Source organism: Leptonychotes weddellii, chromosome 2 (assembly GCF_054177405.1).
Source record: "Leptonychotes weddellii isolate Sample4059 chromosome 2, ASM5417740v2, whole genome shotgun sequence".
NCBI classification, from domain to species: Eukaryota; Metazoa; Chordata; class Mammalia; order Carnivora; family Phocidae; genus Leptonychotes; species Leptonychotes weddellii.
Genome location: NC_138370.1, coordinates 19847303 through 19871122, shown reverse-complemented (window position 1 = coordinate 19871122; position 23820 = coordinate 19847303). Strand labels below are relative to the sequence as shown.

The 23820-nt window shown below is 34.5% G+C and overlaps 1 protein-coding gene across 1 annotated transcript in view; it reads right to left on the bottom strand.

The window, feature by feature from the left end:
- Positions 1–17368: 17368 nt before the first annotated feature.
- The window catches only part of SGCZ (sarcoglycan zeta), a 188262-nt gene continuing 181810 nt past the window's right edge, over positions 17369–23820 (bottom strand). Inside the window, exon 6 of the mRNA XM_081812888.1 lies at positions 17369–18313. Within this exon, the coding sequence (XP_081669014.1) occupies positions 18119–18313 (195 nt within the window). The 3' untranslated portion in view covers positions 17369–18118. The remainder of the gene's footprint in view (positions 18314–23820) is intronic.

The window sequence follows — 23820 nt, the reverse complement described above, 5'->3', positions numbered from 1 at the left end:
ACCTGGCTTTGCCTTTGGATTGGGTCATGTTGGTGAAAATCACAAATTCCCTGGGTCCTGGGGAAAAAAGAAAGTAACTCAAAAGATCAGATAGTAGGCAATATTTCTTCCACCATATGTGGCAAGATTTTTAGATATGCAGTGGGTGGCAATCTCATCAAGGTTGCATTTTCTAGGATTTCCGCCGCATATGTATGGGTTGTTGATTATAGGAACATCTATAATGTTTCATACATGAAATATATGTAGGGCAATATTAAAATGTTACTATGAACAGAAACCTTGACGTGTTTTCACACATGACCAGAAGGATATCCCATGTGTATGTTTCACCTAATGCCGGATACGTGCCGTAATATTCTCATCAAGCCCATCCGAAAGAGGTTTTTGCCTCATAATTGGTTATAACCATGAGAAAGGCAACATTCTTTCACATAAATATAGAGACACTAAAACTGAAGACTTCTTACATTAGAAGGTCTTCAGGCAAATGTCTAGCTGAATATTAATGAATTGGAACTTGGGGAACAAAGCAAAACAAAACACTAATTTTACATGATGCAAAAAAATTGGATAATTTGAGAAATCAAGGCTCTGTTGTACTGGAAAACAAAAAAACTTGTGTCTTAGTGGAATAATGAACACACTGCAATGTGTGGCAAATATGAAGGGGAATTTCAGTTATTAAACATCCAAACTGTTTAAAAGTTTATATATTTGGAGTCGTTTGTGGTAATGCCTGTGTTTTATTTATTTTAACATTTCTTTTTCTCGCTGGAATTTCAGCAGTCCTTGAATACATTTACCATATCCTATTGACATCAACCGTTCTAAGAAAAATCAGGAAAAAAAAATCTCAATTGTACCTCGTAGGGACAAATCAAACCTCAAGCTAACGTATGGATGAGCTGTCAGACTGGCACCAAATATGTTACACTTGGTGAGAGAGAGTTCAGTAACACTTGGGTCCTGGAGGCAGTTAGGATTGAGTAAAGGAAATATATTTTCAAATTTCTTACTGATATCCTTTGTTTCCCCCCAAATTAGGATTGCCTCTATTTAAAATCTTGCAATTTTATATTCTCTGATTTTCTCACTTTTCTGTTGATGTCTTAGAACTGATTTAGTGTAGTATTTTTCCCAAACACTCCAATGCAAGTAAGTTTCTTGGGATCCAATATTGTGCTTTATCTCCCTCATTAAGCACCATGTCTTTTTCATGAGCAGGTGGTTTATAACTTGTTATAATTAGTTTTATTAATATCACATTATATAAATTGTATTATTTACAATGTATTTATTAATTACCTTACTGTCGCTCATGAATTATATTATTATGTTATATTTATATAATCTGCAGTAAAATTATTTAGAATTATCATCATTTTAAAATATTTTAGTTAGATCTCTTTCAGTGAATTGTAACTACAAAAATTTAGGTAAATGTAAGAGAGAAAAATTCACAATACAATTATTTTTCAGAGTTCTTGGTCTCTTAAATATTATTAAAAATAGATGGTATTGATTGGGTCGAGCCACTGAGGAACAGCTGTATGCATGAGGTTATGTTATTGATGAAGGGCTACACAGCAGTAAGGTAAAAGAGAAGCAAACTGCTGGGTTGTTTTTCTGGGTGTTAGTGTTTGAAGCCAGACTTACAGACATTGAAGTCAGAAAGACGTGCTGCATGAGAAATGGCAAACATGGAACAGTGTGATCAATGTGGTGACTCCTGGTTATTTGGGGATAGGAGAAGACAAAAGAAGAGTCCATCAGGGCAGAATGCAGAAAAGGAATCCAACCATTCACTTTTAATCAATAGATTTTCTGCATTCCAGTGATTATTGAGTCTCTAAGAATATTGTAGGTAGAGGTTTTCAGGGCTTTCAGCTACCATTGAAACCACCACAAAACATTGGGAAGACATTTAGCAGGAAAGATTGGGGAAAGGAATTAGAGAGCTCTAGAAGAAGAAAATATTAGTATCTGTATAAAAAAAGGGCATTTTTTTTTTTAAATTTAGTTCAAGAAGTCTCCAATGGAACACTGTTGTATATCTGTAAGTTGAAGTAAGTTGCACTAAAAGATTCTCTGTTACATAGTTTTTTTATAGAGGTAAGCTACTTTTGCTTATTTTTGAACTCTAGTGCAAACATTTTTAACAACAGATTCAGTCTTTGGATTTTGTCTATTGAATATTCCCTGTAGTAATAGCAAGATAATCCTGCCCTAACTGTTTTGAAGGACTTTGATGTCTCTAACTTTAAATCAGTCCATAATATATTTCTGATTTGATACTATTTGTAATATAGATTTTTAAAATTCTTTCTCATATTTTGTTCTTTGTTTTCCTACTAATATATATGCTAATGTGTTCACATATATTGACAATATGTCTTAGCTCGATCTTGTATTATTGGATTGATTTTTCCTCCGTTTTAAATGTAATTTGAGGTTGTATATATTTATAACAGTTTACAATTACAAAAATGAGGAACGAGAAAGTTATTTAATATGTACACTTTATGGCTATGCTGGCCATTTCATAGTTTTGTAAATCTTGCTTTTCTTTCTGCATCTTTTGCTTAAAGTAACACTTCTTGGATATCATAATAATAATGTAAATGAATTCTTTTAAAAATATTGGAGGGCGCCTGGGTGGCTCAGTTGGTTAAAAATATTGGAAAACTTTTCTAAAATAAAACTGATACTGGTATCTTTTTGCAAGGGCATCAGGCAGTCCAATTCATTAGGTATAATCTAGAGGTAATAAGATTATGCTATTAACCCTTATAAACAATGAAAAAAGAAAACGCAGATTTGAATCCATGAAAAACAGATTATGTAACTACTGATTTTCCTTCTCTTCGAAGTTGGGTTCATCTTCATTTACCTTTTAACAAGAGTGTTTTTATCAAAGACTGTGCATTTTTATTCCCATAAATATTTAAAAGCATTTGATTCTCCAGATTCTCCATTGCTATAGCCTTAGCCCAAATGCAATCTGAACTCTTGTAAAAGGAGATATGATGACCCAGGTCTAAAACAATTTTTAGGTAATACCTAATTTTATTTACTTGTCACCAAAACCACGTGTGTCAAATATTTATAGGCAGACATAGAAGCCTTGGTGATTATCAATAGGCAGTAAGATGAGGGAATCAGAATTCACGTTGATAGGGTAAATACAACAAATGGGAAATTTTGGGGGTAAATTAAAAAGTTTTTTTAAAAATATTGTTACATTAGTATGCCATGGACAGATGACTTGAGAGCATTTCTTTATACAATAACTTGGGTAATTTATGTAAGCAAAATCACAATTAACAGTATAGCACATTGCTGAAAAACCTAGGGCAGCATTTCCAAAGAAATGGTTCAATAGGATATTCTCCATTAAAAAAAAGTTTCTCTGCTTAAGTAACTGGGAGGCATTGCAAAATGTATCTCCATATTGAAGTTATTCAATATGTATAAAATCTTTAACAAGTGAAAAATTGGTATGACTTTACTTGTCCATTCTTTCTCATGGTTTTCGTTGTTCAGTTTTGTTTTGTCCATGTGACTTTGTTGTTTTACACTCTTGATTATATTTTGTGGAACTAGTGTTTAATGAAACATACATTTGAAAACACTGACTCAATGTGAGAGGTCTGCATTAAAAGACTTATATCCCAGTTTGGTTTTAGGTGAATTTTGCCTACTTCCACAGGCTGGTTTTTTACAGAAAAATTAATTAAAGAAAGAGCATATTTATAGAACATCCTCACAAAAAAATAAAAGGCATATTATCATAGAAGAAAAAAGGATCAGTTTGTCTTCTGAATAACTATTTCAATCTAGCATTCACTTTGTTAGATGTTTCGATGCTTTATAGTATCATTTATTTACCACTATTTTCCCAGAGAATGTTCTTCTTCCTAAAATAATGTTATTATGATGGCAAAGCCTTCCATATAATATGAGAGACAAAGTTATCACATTTTACTATTATTTGTACTAAATATTTTTATTTATATTTACTTTTAAAAATCCAATGTAATATACATTTAAAATTTTTACAATATATTGCATGTATATATATTTTAATAATCTCAATAAAACAAATTTATAAAAGGATATAATATACTATTTAGAAACTTTATTAGAATGTATATATATTATAACAATAATTTGACTGAAGTGATATTTTAAAATTAAAATGTACAAGATTATATTTTGGGAAGATAGGTTTATACATCTTAAAATTATATAGGGACATTAGCTAAGCTGATATAAATTATATTGTCTCAGAAAGTGAAGTTGTGTTGTCAAAATTCATTTTTTCCTTGTTATCCAAAATATATGGCAATTGTTTTTTTCTTTAGATATAAAAATTTCAGTCTTTTAAAAAGCATAATACATACTCTATACGAGTAAAAATTAAAAATTCATCATGCCTAAAAAGTATGTAAGATTTTGAAACGGGAGGTAAATAAATGAGTAAATAAAACCTAACCAAGAAATAAATGATATGATTCCAGCATACTCTTAAGATAGACACCATGTTTTTCTGCAAAGGAGTCTGGTAATCATGAAAAAATACAGACATCCACTGATCTTTGTGAACAGTGACATACTGCTCCTAAATTACCCAAAGGAAACTCAGGGTGTGTGTGTTAGATTACAGAAGTTTGGGGCAAGCATAATTACATTCTGAAACGTTTCCTATACGTTTTGAATAATCACAAGGTCATTTCTGTGAAAAGCCTTATATTTGGGTTCGTTCAAGTGGCCCAATTTTCAAATAAAAATAGAGCATATCCTTACTAGTGTAGGATGAAAATAAGATGCTCCTAATTGAATTTTCTATAGTCAAGCAATTACAAAGGGAATTCTACTTAAAATCCATTCCAGTAACCCTTTTTATGTTAGGAAAATCCAATCTTTTAATTTGGAAAGCAGCTTATTGTGTTGCAGGTGTTTCTGTTTGCAAATAGTAAATTTGGGTGTTTAGGTTAAGGCCATTTTGTTGAATTTTTTGGGTAAAGAAAAGTGTCCCAATTATACCTTAATCTATTTGATGAATGTACTTGCAGAAAAGTGCAGAGAATTAAATGAAAACTTGTAGGTACCAGATTATTGCTAGCTTAAATATATCTTCAGATTCAGAAATGCCAACCTAGTTAAACAGTGTATAATTAATACTTTAAGTCATGTACTCTTCCTTCTGTTTATTGATTTTTGAAATGATTCTTCTTTTCTGAGGTCATGAAAAACCAGACTAATCCAGACACCATGGACCGAGAAGCTAAACCTGCCGAAATTACATCACTTGAAGGATATTATGTGACTTTTATTTTCTCAGTTTGTTGAAGTCATCATGGAGGGGATCATATTTGGAAATAATAGCTTTGAGTTTAATACAAATGATGCATTTTTTTCCAAATGATGCATTTTAATGAGAAAAATTGCCTTTAATCTTTGACTACTTTTTGGTTATTAATTTCCCTTTAATTTTCAAAATATAATATAGTTCTTATCATTCACTCACCTTTTTGAACAGTGATTATATTTTATGGACAATGACTGATCACTGTTCTTAGGTAAGTGGACATCTGAATTCCCTTTGACTATCCATTTGCACACCATCAAAAAACTTGGAGGCATGGTAGGACAGAAGCTAAAATCATTTCCTGATAATTCATATCAAGTTGTTGCTGTTACACAGAATGGATTAAATATATTTCCCCACCAGAACAGAACAATTTAACACATTGTTGCAGATAAAATGACGATTTTCTTTGACCTTTTCAGTGCAGCATCTTAAATTTGAATATATGCGACTAAACTATATCAACAGAACTATACATTTGATACAAAGTAGCCATCATGTTTAAATAGTGCTCAAATTTATAATCTTTTAAAGTTTATTCCAAAAACTTTTATGCTAGGAAAAATTTTAACAGTTTTTACATTTATCACATTATCACATTAACTCAACTAGATCAATCTTACTTCAGCCCTTAGGACTATGGAAAGTAGAGTACAATTGTATATATGCATTTGCTAAATGTGGATTAAGATATTGATTTTAAATAATACAAAACAAAAACAGAGAAAGAAAGATAAAGTTGAGGCTGAATAAATTTAATTAGATTTATTCCACTTCCTGATGTTCAGTAGGATAAATGATCTTTCAACCTTCCTGATCATGATCTGAATATGGACAGGTGATTATCCTGGGACACTATTTTTTTTTTTTTAAGATTTTATTTATTTATTTATTTGAGAGAGAGAGAGAGAGAGCGAGAGCATGCTCGTGCTCCTGAGCTGTGGGGGAAGGGGGAAGGGAGGAGAAAGCAGAGGAGAAGGGAGAGGGACAAGCAGACTGGGCCCTGAGTGCAGAGCCCCAGTTGGGGATAGATCCCACAATCCTTGTGATCACGACCTGAGCTGAAACCAAGAGTCAGATACCCAATGGACTGAGCCACCCAGGCACCCCTATCCTGGGCCACTATTAACAATACAAAACTTTACTTAAAACAGATTATGAAATAACACTTAAGTACTACTTTAAGAAACATATGAACTTTACAAGTCTATAAGATATTTGTGTTTATTTGGTTGTACCCATTTAGGGAGTGGTGAAAATACGGTAGGTCAATTTTTTTAAAGCAGTGTCGGGGGGCACCTGGGTGGCTCAGTTGGTTAAGCAACTGCCTTCCGCTCAGGTCATGATCCTGGAGTCCCCAGATTGAGTCCTGCATCAGGCTCCCTGCTCAGCCAGGAGTCTGCTTCTCCCTCTGACCCTCCCCTCTCTCGTGCTCTCTTTTAAATAATTAAAAAAAAATCTTAAAAAAAAAAAAGCAGTATGGGGAAGTTGATGGATCAGAGCCTCCAAACCTATTTTCAGTATCACCATTGACAGTAAGTTTAGCTCCAACCTGAACTGATTTATCTTTGGAAAAAAAAAGGTTATTGTAATGCAAATGATAGTTACCTCTAAGTTGCTAATGTTAGATACTAGTCCTCTGATTCAATTGTTTTTAAGTGTTCTAATTAACAAGTATTTATCACCATGCATTTTCTTATTGTAACTATGCTCAGATAACCATACAACATAACAAGCCATATTCAAGGAAATGACTTGGTCTGTGTACTCTTTAAAAAATCATAAAATCTAAAGTTTCTGAATTGGAAAATTATCTCACTCAAACTTCTCTATATTATTTGTTAAAAACTTTGAAAATTGAATATTAGAACTTCCAAATGGTGTACTGTTTTTAGGTCAATCATTATGGTTGGCATGAAGATTTATTGGACTATAGTCTGGGGACACTCTAACAATACCAAATCTTCAGATGCCCAAGTTAAAAGAATAATTTACCCAAACCCTTCTCATTATATGATTCTACTTTCCCTTAGGCAAATGACCAAGGTGTAGGTTTGTAATTTAGTGTTTTCCATAATAAATATTTTTCAAATGCCTTCAGGGCAATTCAAGACACCAAGACTGATAATCTATTGCTCAATCATTAAAATTGCAAGGATAGTAAGAATCTTGTCACCTGACTCAACAGATTCATCCCAGAGACAAAATTGCTTTAGCTTGGGATATATTTTGTGATAATACTCAAGTCAATTCTACAGCTGACTTATTCTAATAGACACATGAAGAGGAAACAACTAATAAGTCGTTTGATGTAACATGAGCAACACTGAGGCTTTGAGCATTTTGTAAGGACTCCGAATCCAGAGTAAATATGTCCTCTTGGTAGAAGGTGATTACACTATGAATTAATAATCTTTTTTTTTTTCAGAACATCAAAGCTTTTATTTTTCATCATTAGAATAGCATTTTGAGATTTATTTTTTTAAGGGGGGGTATTCCATAGTAAAAGAACTCTTTGTTGATCCTAGGTAATGTATCATACTCACACACAAAGAAGCATAATTTTCCACATGCAGCCAGGACACAAAATCAACAGGAATAATGGTCTGTGTTAAAAGAGAGTGTGTCCGAGGCCAAAACATGGAATCCCACACGCGATTATGATTGAAGCTGCAATGTCCGTTTATGACTTTGAACTCAACGATAGATTCAAAAATTGCAGTAAATGTTTATTCTTGATTTATACCCAGTTACAGCATTATTTATATTATTGAAATCTGAATACAAACTTCCTAGTTACTTCTGTTAGGACTATTTTCCTAATTGACACCCAGGTATCCAGGTGGTTGGGTGGGCACACGTTCTACTGCAGATCACCAGATACTGCGTTAAAGGAAACCTTTGTGACTTGTAATTATAAGGTTCTTCTTTTTCTTCAAGGGCTTATTATAATGAGTGAGATTCACCCTGCCACTACCTCTTTGCTTATTTTCTTCATAGGACTTTTCATATTATGACATGTTGCTTATTTATTTTTACATTAATATGGTCTGCACTTCCTTGGCAATCCAGAAGCTCCACAAGAGCTGGAACTTTTTTTTATTTTTAATTATCTATTTATTTGAGAGTGTGAGAAAGAGAACACACAAGCAGGGAGAAGGGCAAAGCGAGAGGGAGAAGCAGACTCCCTGCAGAGCAGGGAGCCCGACGTGGGGCTTGATCCCAGGACCCTGAAATCATGACCTGAGCAGAAGGCAGACGCCCAACCGACTGTCCCACCCAGGGGTCCCCAGACCTTTTCTAGCTCTGTTTGGTTGGCCACTGTTTACCAATGCCTAGACAAGTAAAATTGTGCCTGACATATCCAGGTACCTGTTACCATTTATTAAATAGATGAGCAAATGAATGCATTAAAATCAAATAAACATAAAAATTGTAATAGTTGACTTAACTTCTCTGAAATACAGCTTTCTGATCTATAAAACTGGGATTAATTAAATGTAATCCAAAAGAGAATTGAGATTATAATTAAAGAAGTAACAGAAATTAAATGTCTTAATTCAGTTACAATAACAATATATACTTAATCCATGTTAGTTAATTTACTTCTATCTTTGAATAGTGGACTATCATGTAAAATTGTTTTCCAGAGCCCAGATAATTTACATAACCCAGATAATTCCACTGTGAACTTTGAATTACAGAAAGGACCATAACTCATCAAATGTTTGACACCTTACCACCTCTATTCCTTATTCCTTTGATTCTAGCACATTGCTTTATATGTTATACTTCCACATTAGGGTAAAAGTAAATCTGATATAGCACAGAATTAAGCCTTTTAAAACTATACAGTGTATTAAGGTGATATCGTTGTATTTAAAAACTGTTTGTACTTAACATCTTTATTTTACAGTTTAGGAAACCGAAGCCTAGTGTTGAGTTGATAGAACTTGAAGATCCTATTGCTGCTAAAATAGAGCCTATGTACTGCAATTAATCAATCACTCCAGAACCCCTGACATAATAAATGACCATGCCGCTCTTCCTGGAGAGCTTGAACCTTATTCTAGAATCATTCTCAGTACAATGCCCCATATTGATAGCTCTTTTCAGTTGGGCAGAGTTGGCCATGCAAGGTGAAATCCATGTGTAATCATAAATGAAGTTTAAACCTCTTACTTAGATTAGGTTTATGCAGATTATTGACTGACATTCAAAGCAACATAGGAATTAGATTCTGATTTTTTGACTACTACTACACCATTACTCCTTTTTAAAAATCAAGTCCATTACTTATAAGGACTGTACTGCTTCAAGATGGATAGTGGATCATCGTAAAAATAAATAATTTGTAGATGTCAGAAGATGAGATGTAAAAGGAAACTTATAATTCTTTTAATATTTTACTTTGAAATTTCAGTTATTAATGAATTTAAATTTTTTATATTATAGTGTTCTGCATTGAAGCTGTAACTTATTAAATTCATTTTTTTCTGGGCTTTTAGACTACCTTTAAACAGGGACTTCATATAATGTACTATACATTCAAAATATACTGGAATGCCATTAAGTCAGCTACAAATGCAAGATGATCTATAAAATCTAATTGGTAGTGAGATTGACCCAAGGACAGAAAGTATTATATCTTTCTAGAATTTTGGGTAGGTCCTTTTTTGGCTTTATATTTCCTTAATTAATCTTGAGAACAATTGGTAACTTTCTTCATGATGTCTGAAAGCCCTTAGTTGTTGTGGCCAATGAATTCAGACTCTTCTAGCAAGTTGTAAACATTAGGAAAATACTGAGTTCACCAAATTTTTAAAATTTAAGTGGTATGGGATTTTACCAAGACTTTTCATCTACAATACTTTCCAAACTGTTTCTTTCCTAACTTATAAGCTAAACTCATTTATACACACTGCTATATAACACATAACTATTGCATAAGAAGAACTGTATATATTTTCAAAAGTGTCTGGCAAGTTCTCACATGCTTTGGATCTATTCTATTTATCTTTGACATCTTACACATTTGGGGTAATTTTTATACATTTGGGGTTATTTATGCATATTCTAATGAATAATTATGAATCAACTGAAATCCTCATGCTTTGTAACACTCCAAGTGATCCTATAACATCTTATCTTCTATAATTATTAATAGTTAATAGAGGACAATTTTTTTAATGAAATTATTCTTTTACACATTATGTTTTCTGTATTAATCCACGGATAAATACCTAGGCAATAACATTCTTTAGAGTTAACATAGGAAAGGTCTATATATTATAAAATGGTATACTTATTTTTTTCTCTAATGACATAGTCTAACGATTTCTCTTTAAATCTTGACTTTCAGGAAACCTAAATATACACTTAATATTCAACATATTAACTAGTTTTGTTTTAGTGATTAATCTTTTGTTCCTTCTTTCTTCCTATGGTTTTCCTTTAATTTCATTTTTTTTTCTCTTTTAAGGGTTTACTTTATATCGTAAGAAATCTGATATTCTTTCTGATAACAATATAAAAAAAATAAGTTATTACTACATAGAAAACCTGATTGGATCAGCTAAAATACCTGCAAATGTAATTTAATCTAATATTTAATTGTAACATGACATTCTTTCTGTGCCAAGACAATGTATTTATCCTATCTTCACAGTTTATATCCATTGCCAGAAAAAAATATGAGTGAATTGGGCTAGTTCTGAGAAAAAGTTTAGTATACATTTGTAAGGTGAAATTAAATCTTTCTTTTATGACATAGTCTTTCTCCTTTCAGTATCAAAGGTATTTCTTTGCATGACAAAAAAATCGGGGGGGGGGCAACTAATATTTTCAATAATTTCAAGTTATTCCTTTTTGAGTTAGAATAATTTTTAACTGGCAGGACATATTTAATTTTTAAAATCACTAGGGAATACTATAATAGCAAGATTTGTTATTACCATATATCCCACTTTCATAGCAAGTAATATTTCTTATTGAAAGGGAAAGAGAAAAGTAAAAAGAAAAAAAAAATGCCTTCCTTCTAAAATTTGTCACATGACACAAAGAGGGTAAGCTTCTGCCTGGTCATTAGAGAAAGTTACAGCAACTTTCAGTTTGCATGGTGTTATTCTCTATAGCCGTTCCTTTAGTGGTAGGCCATTGGAAAATACTAATATAATATTGTCCTGGAATTCTCTGGTTTAAAAACCCATGCCCAACCTGCACTCTCTAGTACCCCCACTTAATAAGAGAAAAGAGTGCCCAAAACCAGGAAGTGCTATGGTTGGTAAATGTTCTGAGGATATGCTGGAAACAGGTATGGAAGTGTCTGGTTGCTTATTAGAACCATCCCAAATTTTGTTGAGTTTTGATAAAGTCATAGAATATACAGAATTCCCCAAAGTAAAAGCATTCATTTATTTTCTATTGATAGTTAACATTTGAAAGTTTTTGTGAAGAGTGTAAATGATGGTGTGTATTTTCTTTTTCTTTTTCCTAATACGTGGCCCAGTCTGTAGGGAAATATGTGGGCAGCAAGGAAAAAGGCAATAGTAACCAAAACAACAACAAACAAACAAACACAAAACTTCCAACTGATACTGTTGCTTTTTTGGAACCTATGAGAAATGATGTCATTCTCAAAGCATGCAGGGTACTGGACTGGGAATTATAGCTCTAAAAGGCAATCAAATCCAGGTTATTGTTTTGAACTAGCTGGTTCTTGATGTTTTGAGTGTGACAAGGAAACGAAGAAATACATCAAATAAGTAAATGTCAATTAGTATGCCTTTGAATGTGTATGTGTACTTAGGTGTGATGATATATGTCTGTGTAGGGATGTATATTTGAGCAAATAACAATTCATTTAGTCTTATCCCCAGAATCAAATCATGGAGATTGCAGAATGGGTAAACTCTTAGCTAAATATCTGGCAAAATGTAGTGACCAAGACTTTTAAGTCAATTTGATTTCTTTAGTTTCATTGGTCATATGTTTAAGAAGAACAATATGCTCAATTTTTCATAAGGGAAGTATCTTTATCAAGTATAAATATACAGATTAAACTAAAATTTGAAAAGCATAGATCTTACGAGAATTGATATTTCAAACACATAATCAGAAAAGGTCTCTAAATCACTACAATACTCACACCCCTCCTCTTCAAACTTTTCTCTCAAATAAATGATAGCATATAAGTTTTGATCCTCTTTGTTTTGACTATCACTTTTAATCATGGTTACACATAGCACCAAAATTAGGACAAAATACAAGAATTACAGGAGAGATCTTAAATTATATGAGCTCATTGCATGCTTCAAAGGTCTCATTTTTTGAGGAAAACAAAGTTTCCAACTGCCAAACTGGTGCGTTTTCTCCCAAAAGAAAAAGAACCCAATCCACCCCAAACTAAACAAAAGATACAATAGACTGATTTTGAATAGATATGTTATCTACAGTTTATGGGACAGGTAGTCCATTTAAATAGAAAAAGATTGATTTTACATAAAGCAAGATAAGAGTACAAAAGCACAGCTTTTGTATTTTGGTAATATTGCAATTTTACAAACATATTGCATAGTATGTGTAAGAAAATAGTTCCATTTTTCATATATCTATATATACAAGAAAACATTTACATGAAAATTACAAAACAAAATAAATGAGTAGTGGACCTGGTTTAAAGAATTGTATAAATAACGAGACACTCAAACTTGAAATTACGTATCTCCATTGTTAGTGAATGTCCTTGCACATCTTCAACCCTGTTTGGCTTTTATTTATAAACATTCAGACAAATGAGGTATTAAGACTGCAAAAACATAAAGGATCACAGTTCATTATACCTCATTTCCTTTCATGTTTTTCATTGACTTTCTCAAAGAATGGAACCGCTTCAATCAACACTTAAAAAATAGCCCTCTGGTTCTAAAAGTATTTCAAATTAATTATATTCTCCAAAGAATTTTTACCAAGCAATGAAAGTTTAAACTCAGCTGAATCAATCCAGCCTGGACCCATTTTAGGGTATAGTCTTTATATACTGGTCTTATGAATATCAAGGAGTTTATTATGCATGTATAAAAGGTAAGTGGACTATACTAACAAAACCAAAACATAAAGTAATGATCTATAGCTCAGAATCCTGCAAGGAGGATGTTTACTACCTCATGTTATAATTATAAGCCCTCCTATTCATTTGAATTAATTAGTAGAAGCAGCAGTGTTGTAGAGTTAAATACAATAGAAATCCCAGTCTTTGGTCTTTGACATTTAAATAACTAATGAACTGCAGTATAAAACAATATGAATAACAGCATTCAATGAGGTCATTCATTAGTTTATGATTGTTTTAAAGAAATAAAAATACAATATTTTACTTTGTGATAATGATATTTTGTAATATTTGTTGCTATAATATACACTACTACATAGAGAAAATAATTTCTCCAAGTATCTTTAAATATGGTCACATGAGCAGTGATAATTAGACCAAAGCTACTGGAAGAATAAGGTTATAAGACCTTACTCATATGAAACTCAAACGTGAATTTGGCTTTGATGGTGGTATAGAAAATTTGGCCATTAAATATCTTCAACTATTTTAATAATTTAATATTATGATACACTATCTGTTATAAAATATAGCACTTAAATGCATTAAACACTCTCCAGCCTTCTATCAATTGCTGCCTCATATGGAGGTACCATGTTTGCAATGACACAATTCATTAGGAGTTTTATTGTATCAAATGCCAGTTTTATAAAATGAGGCACTGTCCAATGGAGAAATTCAGATGGCAGAATATGCAGGAAGTTTGAATGGTATAGCATCTTATAAAAAGTCAGCAACTGACCTTTGTGATCAAATTACCTTTTCTTCAGAAGACCAGAGCTTTTTAGTTTGATGGTGATAAATAGTAACAATGATCAACAGAGTATTAATATTTGGTAAATATTTCTATTAATTTCCTAAATAGTTCTTTTTAATAAGACCCAAATATATCCTTTTCTTTTTTAAATGTCAACCATATTCCTGAAGCCTGTCAGTGACCTATTATTTATGAAGGGGACATTAATGTTCACATGGTAAGAACAAGAAAGAATATAGAAAAAAGGAGTAAGGAGCAGGATGCTAGAAAGATTTGCATTTCAACATTTAAACAAGAAACATGTTAAGGTATAGGGAGATCAGTAATGCTAGTCCAGACTAAGCTACTGAACTCAAGATAGCTGAGTCTCTTCTTAAGTGAATCAGTGAAATTTTAGAGATGAAAGTAACCGAAGGAAACTCCTCGTTTGCTGTACCCCTCTCACAGGTAAGTAAACTGTGGTCAAGATAAAGAAGTACATTTCTTAAGGTCAAATAGGTAGGCGCAGAACTAGAAATGAAACTCCAGGATCCATTTTCAGAGATTTGGGGTCCTGAAATCTAAGATTTCCTGATTAATATCAAAGTTATCTTGAACCCTTCAGTAAATAACTATGTACTAAACTAGAGATCTTGTGGTTCCTAATAAAATAAGGAAAAAAAAAAAAAAGGACCAAGAAATACCAGGTAGAAATTTTGGAGATGTTGAATGAAAGAAACAGGAAATTTGGAAGTATATTTTCTTGAGAGTGTCTCACTTAAGTATTCTAAAAGAATTAAGGGATAATTACTTCTCTCCTTTGACTCCCAGAAACAGAACTCAAATACTTTCAGTTTATTCATTCCTAGCTAAAAATGTAAATGCTAGGAATATGGTCAATCCCTTTCCTTCCTTTTGTCCTTCCTGTCTGTGGGTTTGCCTGACTTTCTCCTTTTTCCCCTTCCTGCCTTCTCCAGCTGAACTGCATACAAAGTTTAAGGTCCATGTATTACACCTGAAAGGAATTATTTCTTTTAAGTTAAATTAGGAAAGATGAAATTTGCATCTGAGTAAACTGCACGGTATTTATATAGGTTGTAACAGAAAAATACTACTGGAGAAACAGATGATGAATCTGTTTCGTAGTCTACAATTAGGGGAACTCTGTATCAGGAGAGAACCGAGCCTTCGTTTATGAGGAAATGAAGGACTTTTAGGAGCAATCCTCCATGCCTTCAACAGAGGCTCCAATTCCGAGGCTGAATCTATACTTAGATTCTAAGGAATCTAAAATAGCCAGCCAAGTAATTTAAACCAACTGCCCAGTGTTGGATAGCAAAGCCACTTGTTTCACTATTTTTTTCTACTAAATCAAAGATATTTTTACATCATGTAGACATAGTCTAAATCTCTTAACATATGTCTTCCATATTATGTCTGTAATATTTCAGAACATATTTGAAATCAAAATTGACAGCCTCTCACCAGAATTGGATTTTATACTGTTTGTCTCCTTACTCTCTCTCCACTTTTCTCCTCTTACGATGTATAATTTAAAATTTAGTGGACCCTTCCCACTGCCTATAATATTTGCTCTTGGAATTAGAACATGTTAGAGTTGGAAGGATTCTCAAGAGATCAGTTGACTCTATACTTTTGTTGTATAGTTGAGTAAACTGGAGTCTGGAGATATTCCCAGACTGCCTAAACCAGCTTGTTGATTAGAAGACAGAGCGGAGATTAGAAACGGTGCTAATTACTAATCAAAAGAATTGTTCCTGTTTGACTAAAAAAAACTTTCTAATTGTTTTAATTTAGGGATGTTTAGAACTTGACTAGGTCTCAGATTAATACACAGTGTTTTCCTAAAAGGCCCGTAACACAGTGATTAGCACCCATAATTTCTCAAAATTTCTTGTGTTATACTTTGTGTACTTTGCTTAAACCAATGTGAGAATTTCTCATATTCAATTCTAATGTTCCAACTTAAATAAATTGAACACTTATGTTGTGATATGATGTTTTAAGCAATTGCATATCTCAATTCTTACTCCAATAGTGATTTAAGTTTTCTATAATAACCCCCAAACACAAGTCAAGTTCTATTTTAAAAGTTATAAAACTGCACTAGCTTTCTGACTTTTTGGTGAGTGAAGAATGCATTTTAGTAAAACAGAGCTTTTTCAAGCATTCAGTGTGTTAGGTTATCCAAACAAGATAATTCTGGCCATGGTTCACTTTGTTCCTTGCATTATCTAATTTTCCTACTTTCGACAAATTACTCCAACAAGTTCCCATCTCCCACTTCGCTCTATGCTGTAGAGGCCTGAATTTCAAAGGTTCTATGCTCATGGGCCCCCAAAATGAAGCTTCCATACACCTGCAACAGTGTACATGGGGGAAAGTAAGCTTGACTGCCATGTGAAAATTAAGGACTTACCTTAGAGTACTCAAGTCATCTTCCCATAATAGGAAATACTTAATACAATTTTACATTCTTGGATTCTGTAAGTTTTAAGAATTCAAGTTAAGGAGTGTTGTGATAAACGAAGCTACATTATTCTGGAGTTATTTATTAGTGCTAGTTTACAAAAATAAGCAGTGGAGAATGGAAGGAGCTATGATTTCTGATGCCAGGGTAGCTGGGTAGCTTAACAGTCTAATCAAGGTAACTAAGTATTAAGAGCTGAAAGGAAATATGACCAAATTCCTGAAAATAGGAATCTAATGGAGCAAACACATTTTCAACATGTTTGTTAACATTTATGTTTTTTAGTCTGTAAGCAGGGATTTGTAATTTACTTTCTACCGTCCTTAAATCTTAACCTTCAGTAAAAAAAAAATACATAGATATAATTCTGAAGAGTATATTCCAATGGAAAGTGAATCCATTCTCGGCATAATGCATCACATTAGTAATTTATTTATTTAGTGGATATGTTTGAATTTTAGCAGTCAGAGTCAAATATAAAGTGAATGGAGCAAACAAAAAGTTGTACTATGAGAACCTCATGGAAACGATAGCATGTGAATTAAAAAAAAAAAATCTATGGATTCTACACCAACAGTATGCCCCTCTTCATACTATCTTATATTGCAATAAATTAGATGTTTCGTTAAAAGCAAATACGTCACATGCAAAAGCCAAGTAAATACTATATAAGGCCATTCAGATCTGACAAATGACAGGATAATGGCATTTTGTTAATTCTGTAAAGATTATATTGCTGAGTGCTTTCAAAATTACCTAACGTACAAAAGTCTAGACTTAGTAGACAAAGAGTAACAACACATTGAATTCAAAGAAACCAATAAAACTCAGGGTGGGATTCTGTCTTGTTTTGTTTCGTTTTGTTAAAAATCATGTATTGAATTTAATTTTTAGTAAAGCAAGCATTATCTAATGCTTGAAAATTTTAAAATTCGGGGATAAAAGTTTACATCCAAAAAGATGATTGGAAAATTGTGCTTTCAGACTGTAGAATTAGTTTTCTGACAGGGTTAACCATCTCATCTTGCCATTGGATACTGGGAATTTCATCTATGTGATTAATGTATGAATGTGCAGTTCATATCCGGTCCTGCAAAAATCTAAAACTGTGTGCTTCACTTCATGTAGCAAAGGCACCTATGTTTTTCTCCCTTCTGAGCAAAAGTTATGATCCAGTTTTCCCGCTGAAGGTGATTTTTCCACTGTCCCGTCACCCACACTCTCTGCGTTGAGCAGTACAGTAAATCACGAGAGAAGGTGGCAGCGAACCCCTGCGTGCATTGGAAGAAGTTGCTCTGTGGACCATTTGAAGAAGCTCTGGACTGATCACAAGGGAAACCGAGCGGAACTGTGAAGCAGACGGACAGGAACAAAAGGCTATTCTGGTGTGAGGAGAAATCAGTCACTTCAGCTCCACAAGCAGATGTTGCTACTGGACTGACAAGTGGAGCTTACTCCCGCTGGAGAAAGGTACAGTTTGCCATTGGGGCAGACACACAGTTCGTACAGGGTCTGCCGGGAACTTGAGGAGCTGGGTGAAGACGATGAGAAAGAGCCGGTCGGTAGATTCCCCAGCCGGATTTTATCTGCATTCAAAAATATCTAGGGGAAAAGAAAGTGCATTTTAATGCATTTTAGCATTCGACATTCCTCCGAGCTTTACAACATGGTCTAATAAGAAAGACTAAACAATTCTATTGGTTTAGCTGCCATGCTTTGTTGAACAAACAAATTACATTCCTACGCTGCAGCCCAGAAGCCTGGCAGCTATCTTCTCTTTCGAGACATGGTGCATTCTGACAGAAAGCCCTCGATCTGAAAAGCAATATTGCACAATCTGCTTAAGGGGCCAATCCACTTATTCAAACACCACAGAAAATTAATGAGTTTGAGAGTCTCTCCATTTAACTTCTTAATCATGCCTCCTCTAAAGAGTATACAAAGAAATCAGGATGCTCATGGAGAGGACATTACTGAAGGGATGGGCAACTTACAAAAAGAAAGTTACTCAATGACCTAATTTTTAAAAACAGTCATAAAATCATGTTGACAGTCTAAAGGATACATACACCATGTAGATAATTTGCACCATTAACAACAATTATTAGCTATAATCAGGTCTGAAGTCTCTGTGAAACGTATTACTTGTACGCTACACTTACTTTGCTAGATTTTCTAATTTGCAAAATTACTTCACTTATTCCAAACATGGACTTAACACTTTCAGGGACGGTGATCATATGGTTCCGACATGCAAGAGAACTGACATGCAAGAGAAAAGTTTCAAAGAAAGAAAAACTGAATCATGAATCTGAATGAACAAAGAAACAACTTTCTCTAGCTATTTCTTCATTCTATTGTTATGTAGCTAATTACTGCCTAACTTGACAGGAGAATCCGAGATTACTCCATTTTTTCTACATATTTGCCCTTATCCAAGTCCTATTCGTTTCTCACTGGGACTCCTACCTTAGCTCCCGGACTAGTCCACCAGCTGCCCTTCTTGTCCTCTTATAGCCTGTTTTATATACTGCTTAGTGAATTTCTAAGAAACACAGATCAGATCAGATCACCCCAGTGCTCAAAATTCCCTGACAGCCAGCCTCCCACCACACTTACAATGAATCTGGATTCCTTCCCATGGCCCACAAGCCCTCCATGATCTCTCTAACATCATTTCCTAGCATTCTTCTCCTTGCTCCAGCATTTTCTCAAAGATATCTGAAGAACTCTGGCCTCTGGGTTTTTTCACTTCCTATTTCTTTAGCCTGAAATACTTTTTTTCTCTAGACATTTACAAGTGGGTGGTTAGAAAACAAGGGTAGGAGGGAGATCTCTTTTTGCCCTTTCTATATTTGTTATTATTTTTAACAGTAAACTCCTTTATTTTTTTTTTTAATTTTGAAACACAGGAATCTATTGAATGCTGCAGATAAGAGAGAAAAATAATGCGTATGCCATACACATGTATGTTTTAGATTAATTTAGATGTTTCAGATCCCTGCAAAAAGGTCACCTTCTAAAAAAGAGTTTTCTTAACCACTCTATGAAAATAACACTAATCCATTAGTCTCTCTTTGATGGCTTTATTTTTCTCTATAGTACCAATCCTTTCCTAACATTGTATTAAGTATGTATTTCTTCATTTATTGTTTGTTTCTCCCCCTTGCAAGTAAGACCTACAGCTATCTTTGGGTCACAGAACAGTGCATAAAATTGTACAAGTGCATGTTGCGTGAAACAATGTTCTTCCTTCACCACGGACATGTCTCTCCCCTCTAGGGCACAAATGTCCCCCTCCAGCAGAGCCCAGTTCACCCACTTCACCCTCCAGGAGTTTTCCCAGATGTTCCAAGATGGAAAGACTCTTCTTATTGGTTCTCCCACAGAAACTTATTATTATTATCTTATCTTGCTCATCATTTGATGTTATTTTACAGTCCTATTTATATCTGCCTTTCTCAAGTAAATTATATCTTCCTTGAAGGTGGAATCATACTGAAATATTTTTTATAACTTCACAGTGTTTAACCCTGCAAATACAGCTTCCTCATAATGCAAATGGTTGTTGAATACATGAATAGATTATAAAGTAAATGGATGATTGAATTTATCAACAATATTCAAAGTTACGAAAGTGTGATTAAAATTTTGTTTGTACGTGTCAAATGTTAAAATTTATCACTCCATAATTACTTCTGGGTTAAGTGACAGGAAAGCAAAGGGAAAGAAAGTGCTTCTGTTCTTATTTTTTAAGGAGACTTATTTTTTAGGAATAGGAAATTTTCAATAGGAAAATTGAAAGCGCACAAAAGTAAGCAAAAGGAAATGATGACATATTTTGGGGTGTAGAGGCTGGGTGTCATTTCTCCTGGCTCTGTATCTCCTTGTTGAGGGACGTCAGTGAGAGTAACACCAATCATTACACACTCTGGGCTCTTACACTTCTCCATAGGAACAGAGGGATGAATAACTTCTCTACTGGTTGAGTTTAAGAGAGGAACTCTCGGGGCACCTGGTTGGCTCAGTCAGTTAAGCGTCTGCCTTTGGCTCAGGTCATGATCCCAGGGTCCTGGGATGGAGAGCTCTGCATCGGCCTCCCTGCTCAGCGGGAAGCCCGCTTCTCTCTCTCCCCCACCCCTGCTCATGTTCTATCTCTTGTGAATGGATAAAATTAAAAAAAAAAAAAGAGAGAGCAAGAGAGAGAGAGGGACTCTCTCACAGCTCACCCACTGTCCCTCACTTCTTTTTTGTTTGTTTTTATAGATTCTATTTATTTGAGAGAGACAGAGAGAGGAGGAGCAGGGTGGAGGGGCAGAAGCAGAGGGACAAGCAGATTCCCTACTAAGCAGGGAGACTCTTGGCAGGGCTCTATCCCAGGTCCCTGAGATCATGACCTGAGCCAAAGTGGCTTAACTGCCTGAGCCACCCAGGCGCCCCCCTCACTTCTTTTTAGGAGCTAGCATGTTTGCAGAGAGCAGAAATCCCAGACTTCATAAATGCCAAAAATATTATGGGGCAAGCTCTGGGACAGTGGGCTTTAGGTCTGCATGTTTGGAGATGCGTTCATGCTGAGGAAATATCAGGAGCTGGTGTTTTGTCCAAGAAACCTTGAGACATAGACGATAAAGTGTGCAAATGGTAAGTGGCGAGGACGCTCACGTGGGATGAATCAAATGAATGTAGGCTACTGGGAATGGTTCACTTAACTAGGCAGCCCAGCAATGACTGTTACTGGTTAGCCCAGGGGCTTTGGAGCGGCTTGCTGACACAATGCCACCCCAGCGGCTTTTATAGTTATGCAGCTGGTCCTCTCTGCATGTGGGTAGCTCTCATGAAGAGCTGAGGAGAGGGGCAGGTTTTGTACAGGCAAGGCGAGCAGGTGGCTCGTGTGTAAAGCAAGCTCAGCTGTGGGAGCCTCATCAACAGAATTATCCTTGAAGGACTTGGGCCTTATTTGAAGCAGGTGTGGGGCCCCAGCATCGCCCTCCAGCTCTGCTCTCCACTCTGGGGCTACTCACGACAACACGTAGCTATAGGACAGTACTTAATTCCGTAAGCTTCCAAGATACATACCATACACTCAGCCGTATAAGGGAAGCATATTTTATTAATAACATTTAAATGAATGGGGCCTTTAAAAAGAAAAGGATGTTTTCTTGGCTTGAGATAGAAAAATAAATCATGAGGTAAAAAGAGGTGTTGCATATTGATTCTTTCCAGCATGGCTTTGCCAGGTTTCTGCAGCATAGACGTGAGACATTCGGGGACCTTGGGAACAAGACCTTGTGCACCTGGAAAATCTCCTGCCTGCTGGCCATCATCGCTTTTCTTGCGGAGCAAAGTACCAGCTAAGAAGCAAGCCCAGTCCAGGGCAAACCAGTCTGCACCAAGACGGACCCCAGTACTGCACTTTCACGGACTTTTCCCCTCATTATAATACTAAAAATCATGCCCAGGGGTGGAGAGTTAGCATGTTCATTAGACACACCACGCATGAAGAAGCAAGACCATTAACTGCTAGTAAATCCCCACCTCTACCTGCTTCATGTCACCCTCTTCCCACCTAAGTTCCTTTAAAGTATTCCATCTGACCTCTCCTTGGAGAGTCAGCCTGAGGATTCTTTCCTTTGTGCTGCCCCCTGGTGCTGGGGCATAAGCCCCAAGAAAGCCTTGCCTGTGCTTTTCCATTTGGGGTCCAGCCTCGTCTCTACCATTGCTGGGTCCAAGGACCCGAGTCTGGTAAGTGATAGGCTTGCTCATATCTCTTTCTGTTCTGCTAAGAGTTACTGTGATACTGTTCACCTTCCAAATTCTAAAAGTGATATTTCTATTCTATATTGCCCTATAACCCATAGAATCGGTTTGTTCTGAAACTCTTCCTGGTACTCCGAATCACACGCCTGAGCATTTAAGTCACGGCCCACTGTCTTCTCTGCACCAAGAATTCATTTATGCCTTTCTTACCCTTTGAAATCAGGCCTATCACTGTGATAGCAAATCTCAAGGGATTTGCAAAATAAAAATTGTTTTCCTCTTTTTCTGTGATCTTGTAACATACATGTTACTGCATTATTGCCTCTCGTGCTATTATAACACTTTTTTTTTTCCAAGTTCCATCTATATTATGATTCGGGTTGTCTTTAGAGCCGTGTTTGAAATTCCTTGCAACATTATGTCTGAAATGACAATCTTCATCAGTGCAGAATTTTGCGTGTAATTTCATTCTTATGCATTTTGTCTGTTACTTTGTTACCTCAATACCATGTTTGTTCTGATTCTAACTACTTTAAAAACAGTCTAAGGGAGGGACTTTACATCTTTCAATTTTGTTTAGTAAATGATCAGTATGCCTTTTCTGTGGCAAAGTTAGTGAAGCCAAGAGAAAGATTTCATATCATTTCACACTTTTTCCTAGGAAAATTACGTGTTATTTTATTCTATTATAAAGTGCTGTGCTTTTCTGTGTCTTTGTGTTATTAATATAAAAAAATGACCACAGCTGAAAATCTCTGGCTATGATTTATTTATAGCATAATATTCAATTCACAATTAAATGCTAACCTGTAATTGAATCCAAGCATTCTGCTGATACACTGAATAAAAGAACATAAGTGGTGCATAAATAGGAACAGAACAGAGATTAATAACCACCAATATTTATTATGAGATGATTCATTATGAATAATTTGAATGAAATGATTAGCACGATAAAAGCAACTCTTTAAAAAGGATGCAAGATATTTAAGAAAGATTTCCATCTTGCTGTGGTAGACAAAGTATTGTATTCTGTAATTGTAGCAGAAAGAAATCTTGAAAGGTAATATGGATAACCTTTTAAAATATTATGAAGTGTAGTTCTATATCATTTAAGTTGTAATATCCATTAAGATGTTAATATAGTCCTACCAGTAAGTTTGTTTATAAAAAAGAAGCAAAATATCCAATTAAAATTCATCCTGAGTCAACAACTGAAATAATGACATAAAGGTAAGGAAGGAACGTCCTCCTTCAATTCTATTGATTTCTGCTTTCATCTTTACATCTGAAGAGGAATAAAATGTTCCAGAGCATCTTTCTCAAGTTATTCTTCCATTCTTTATCTTCTC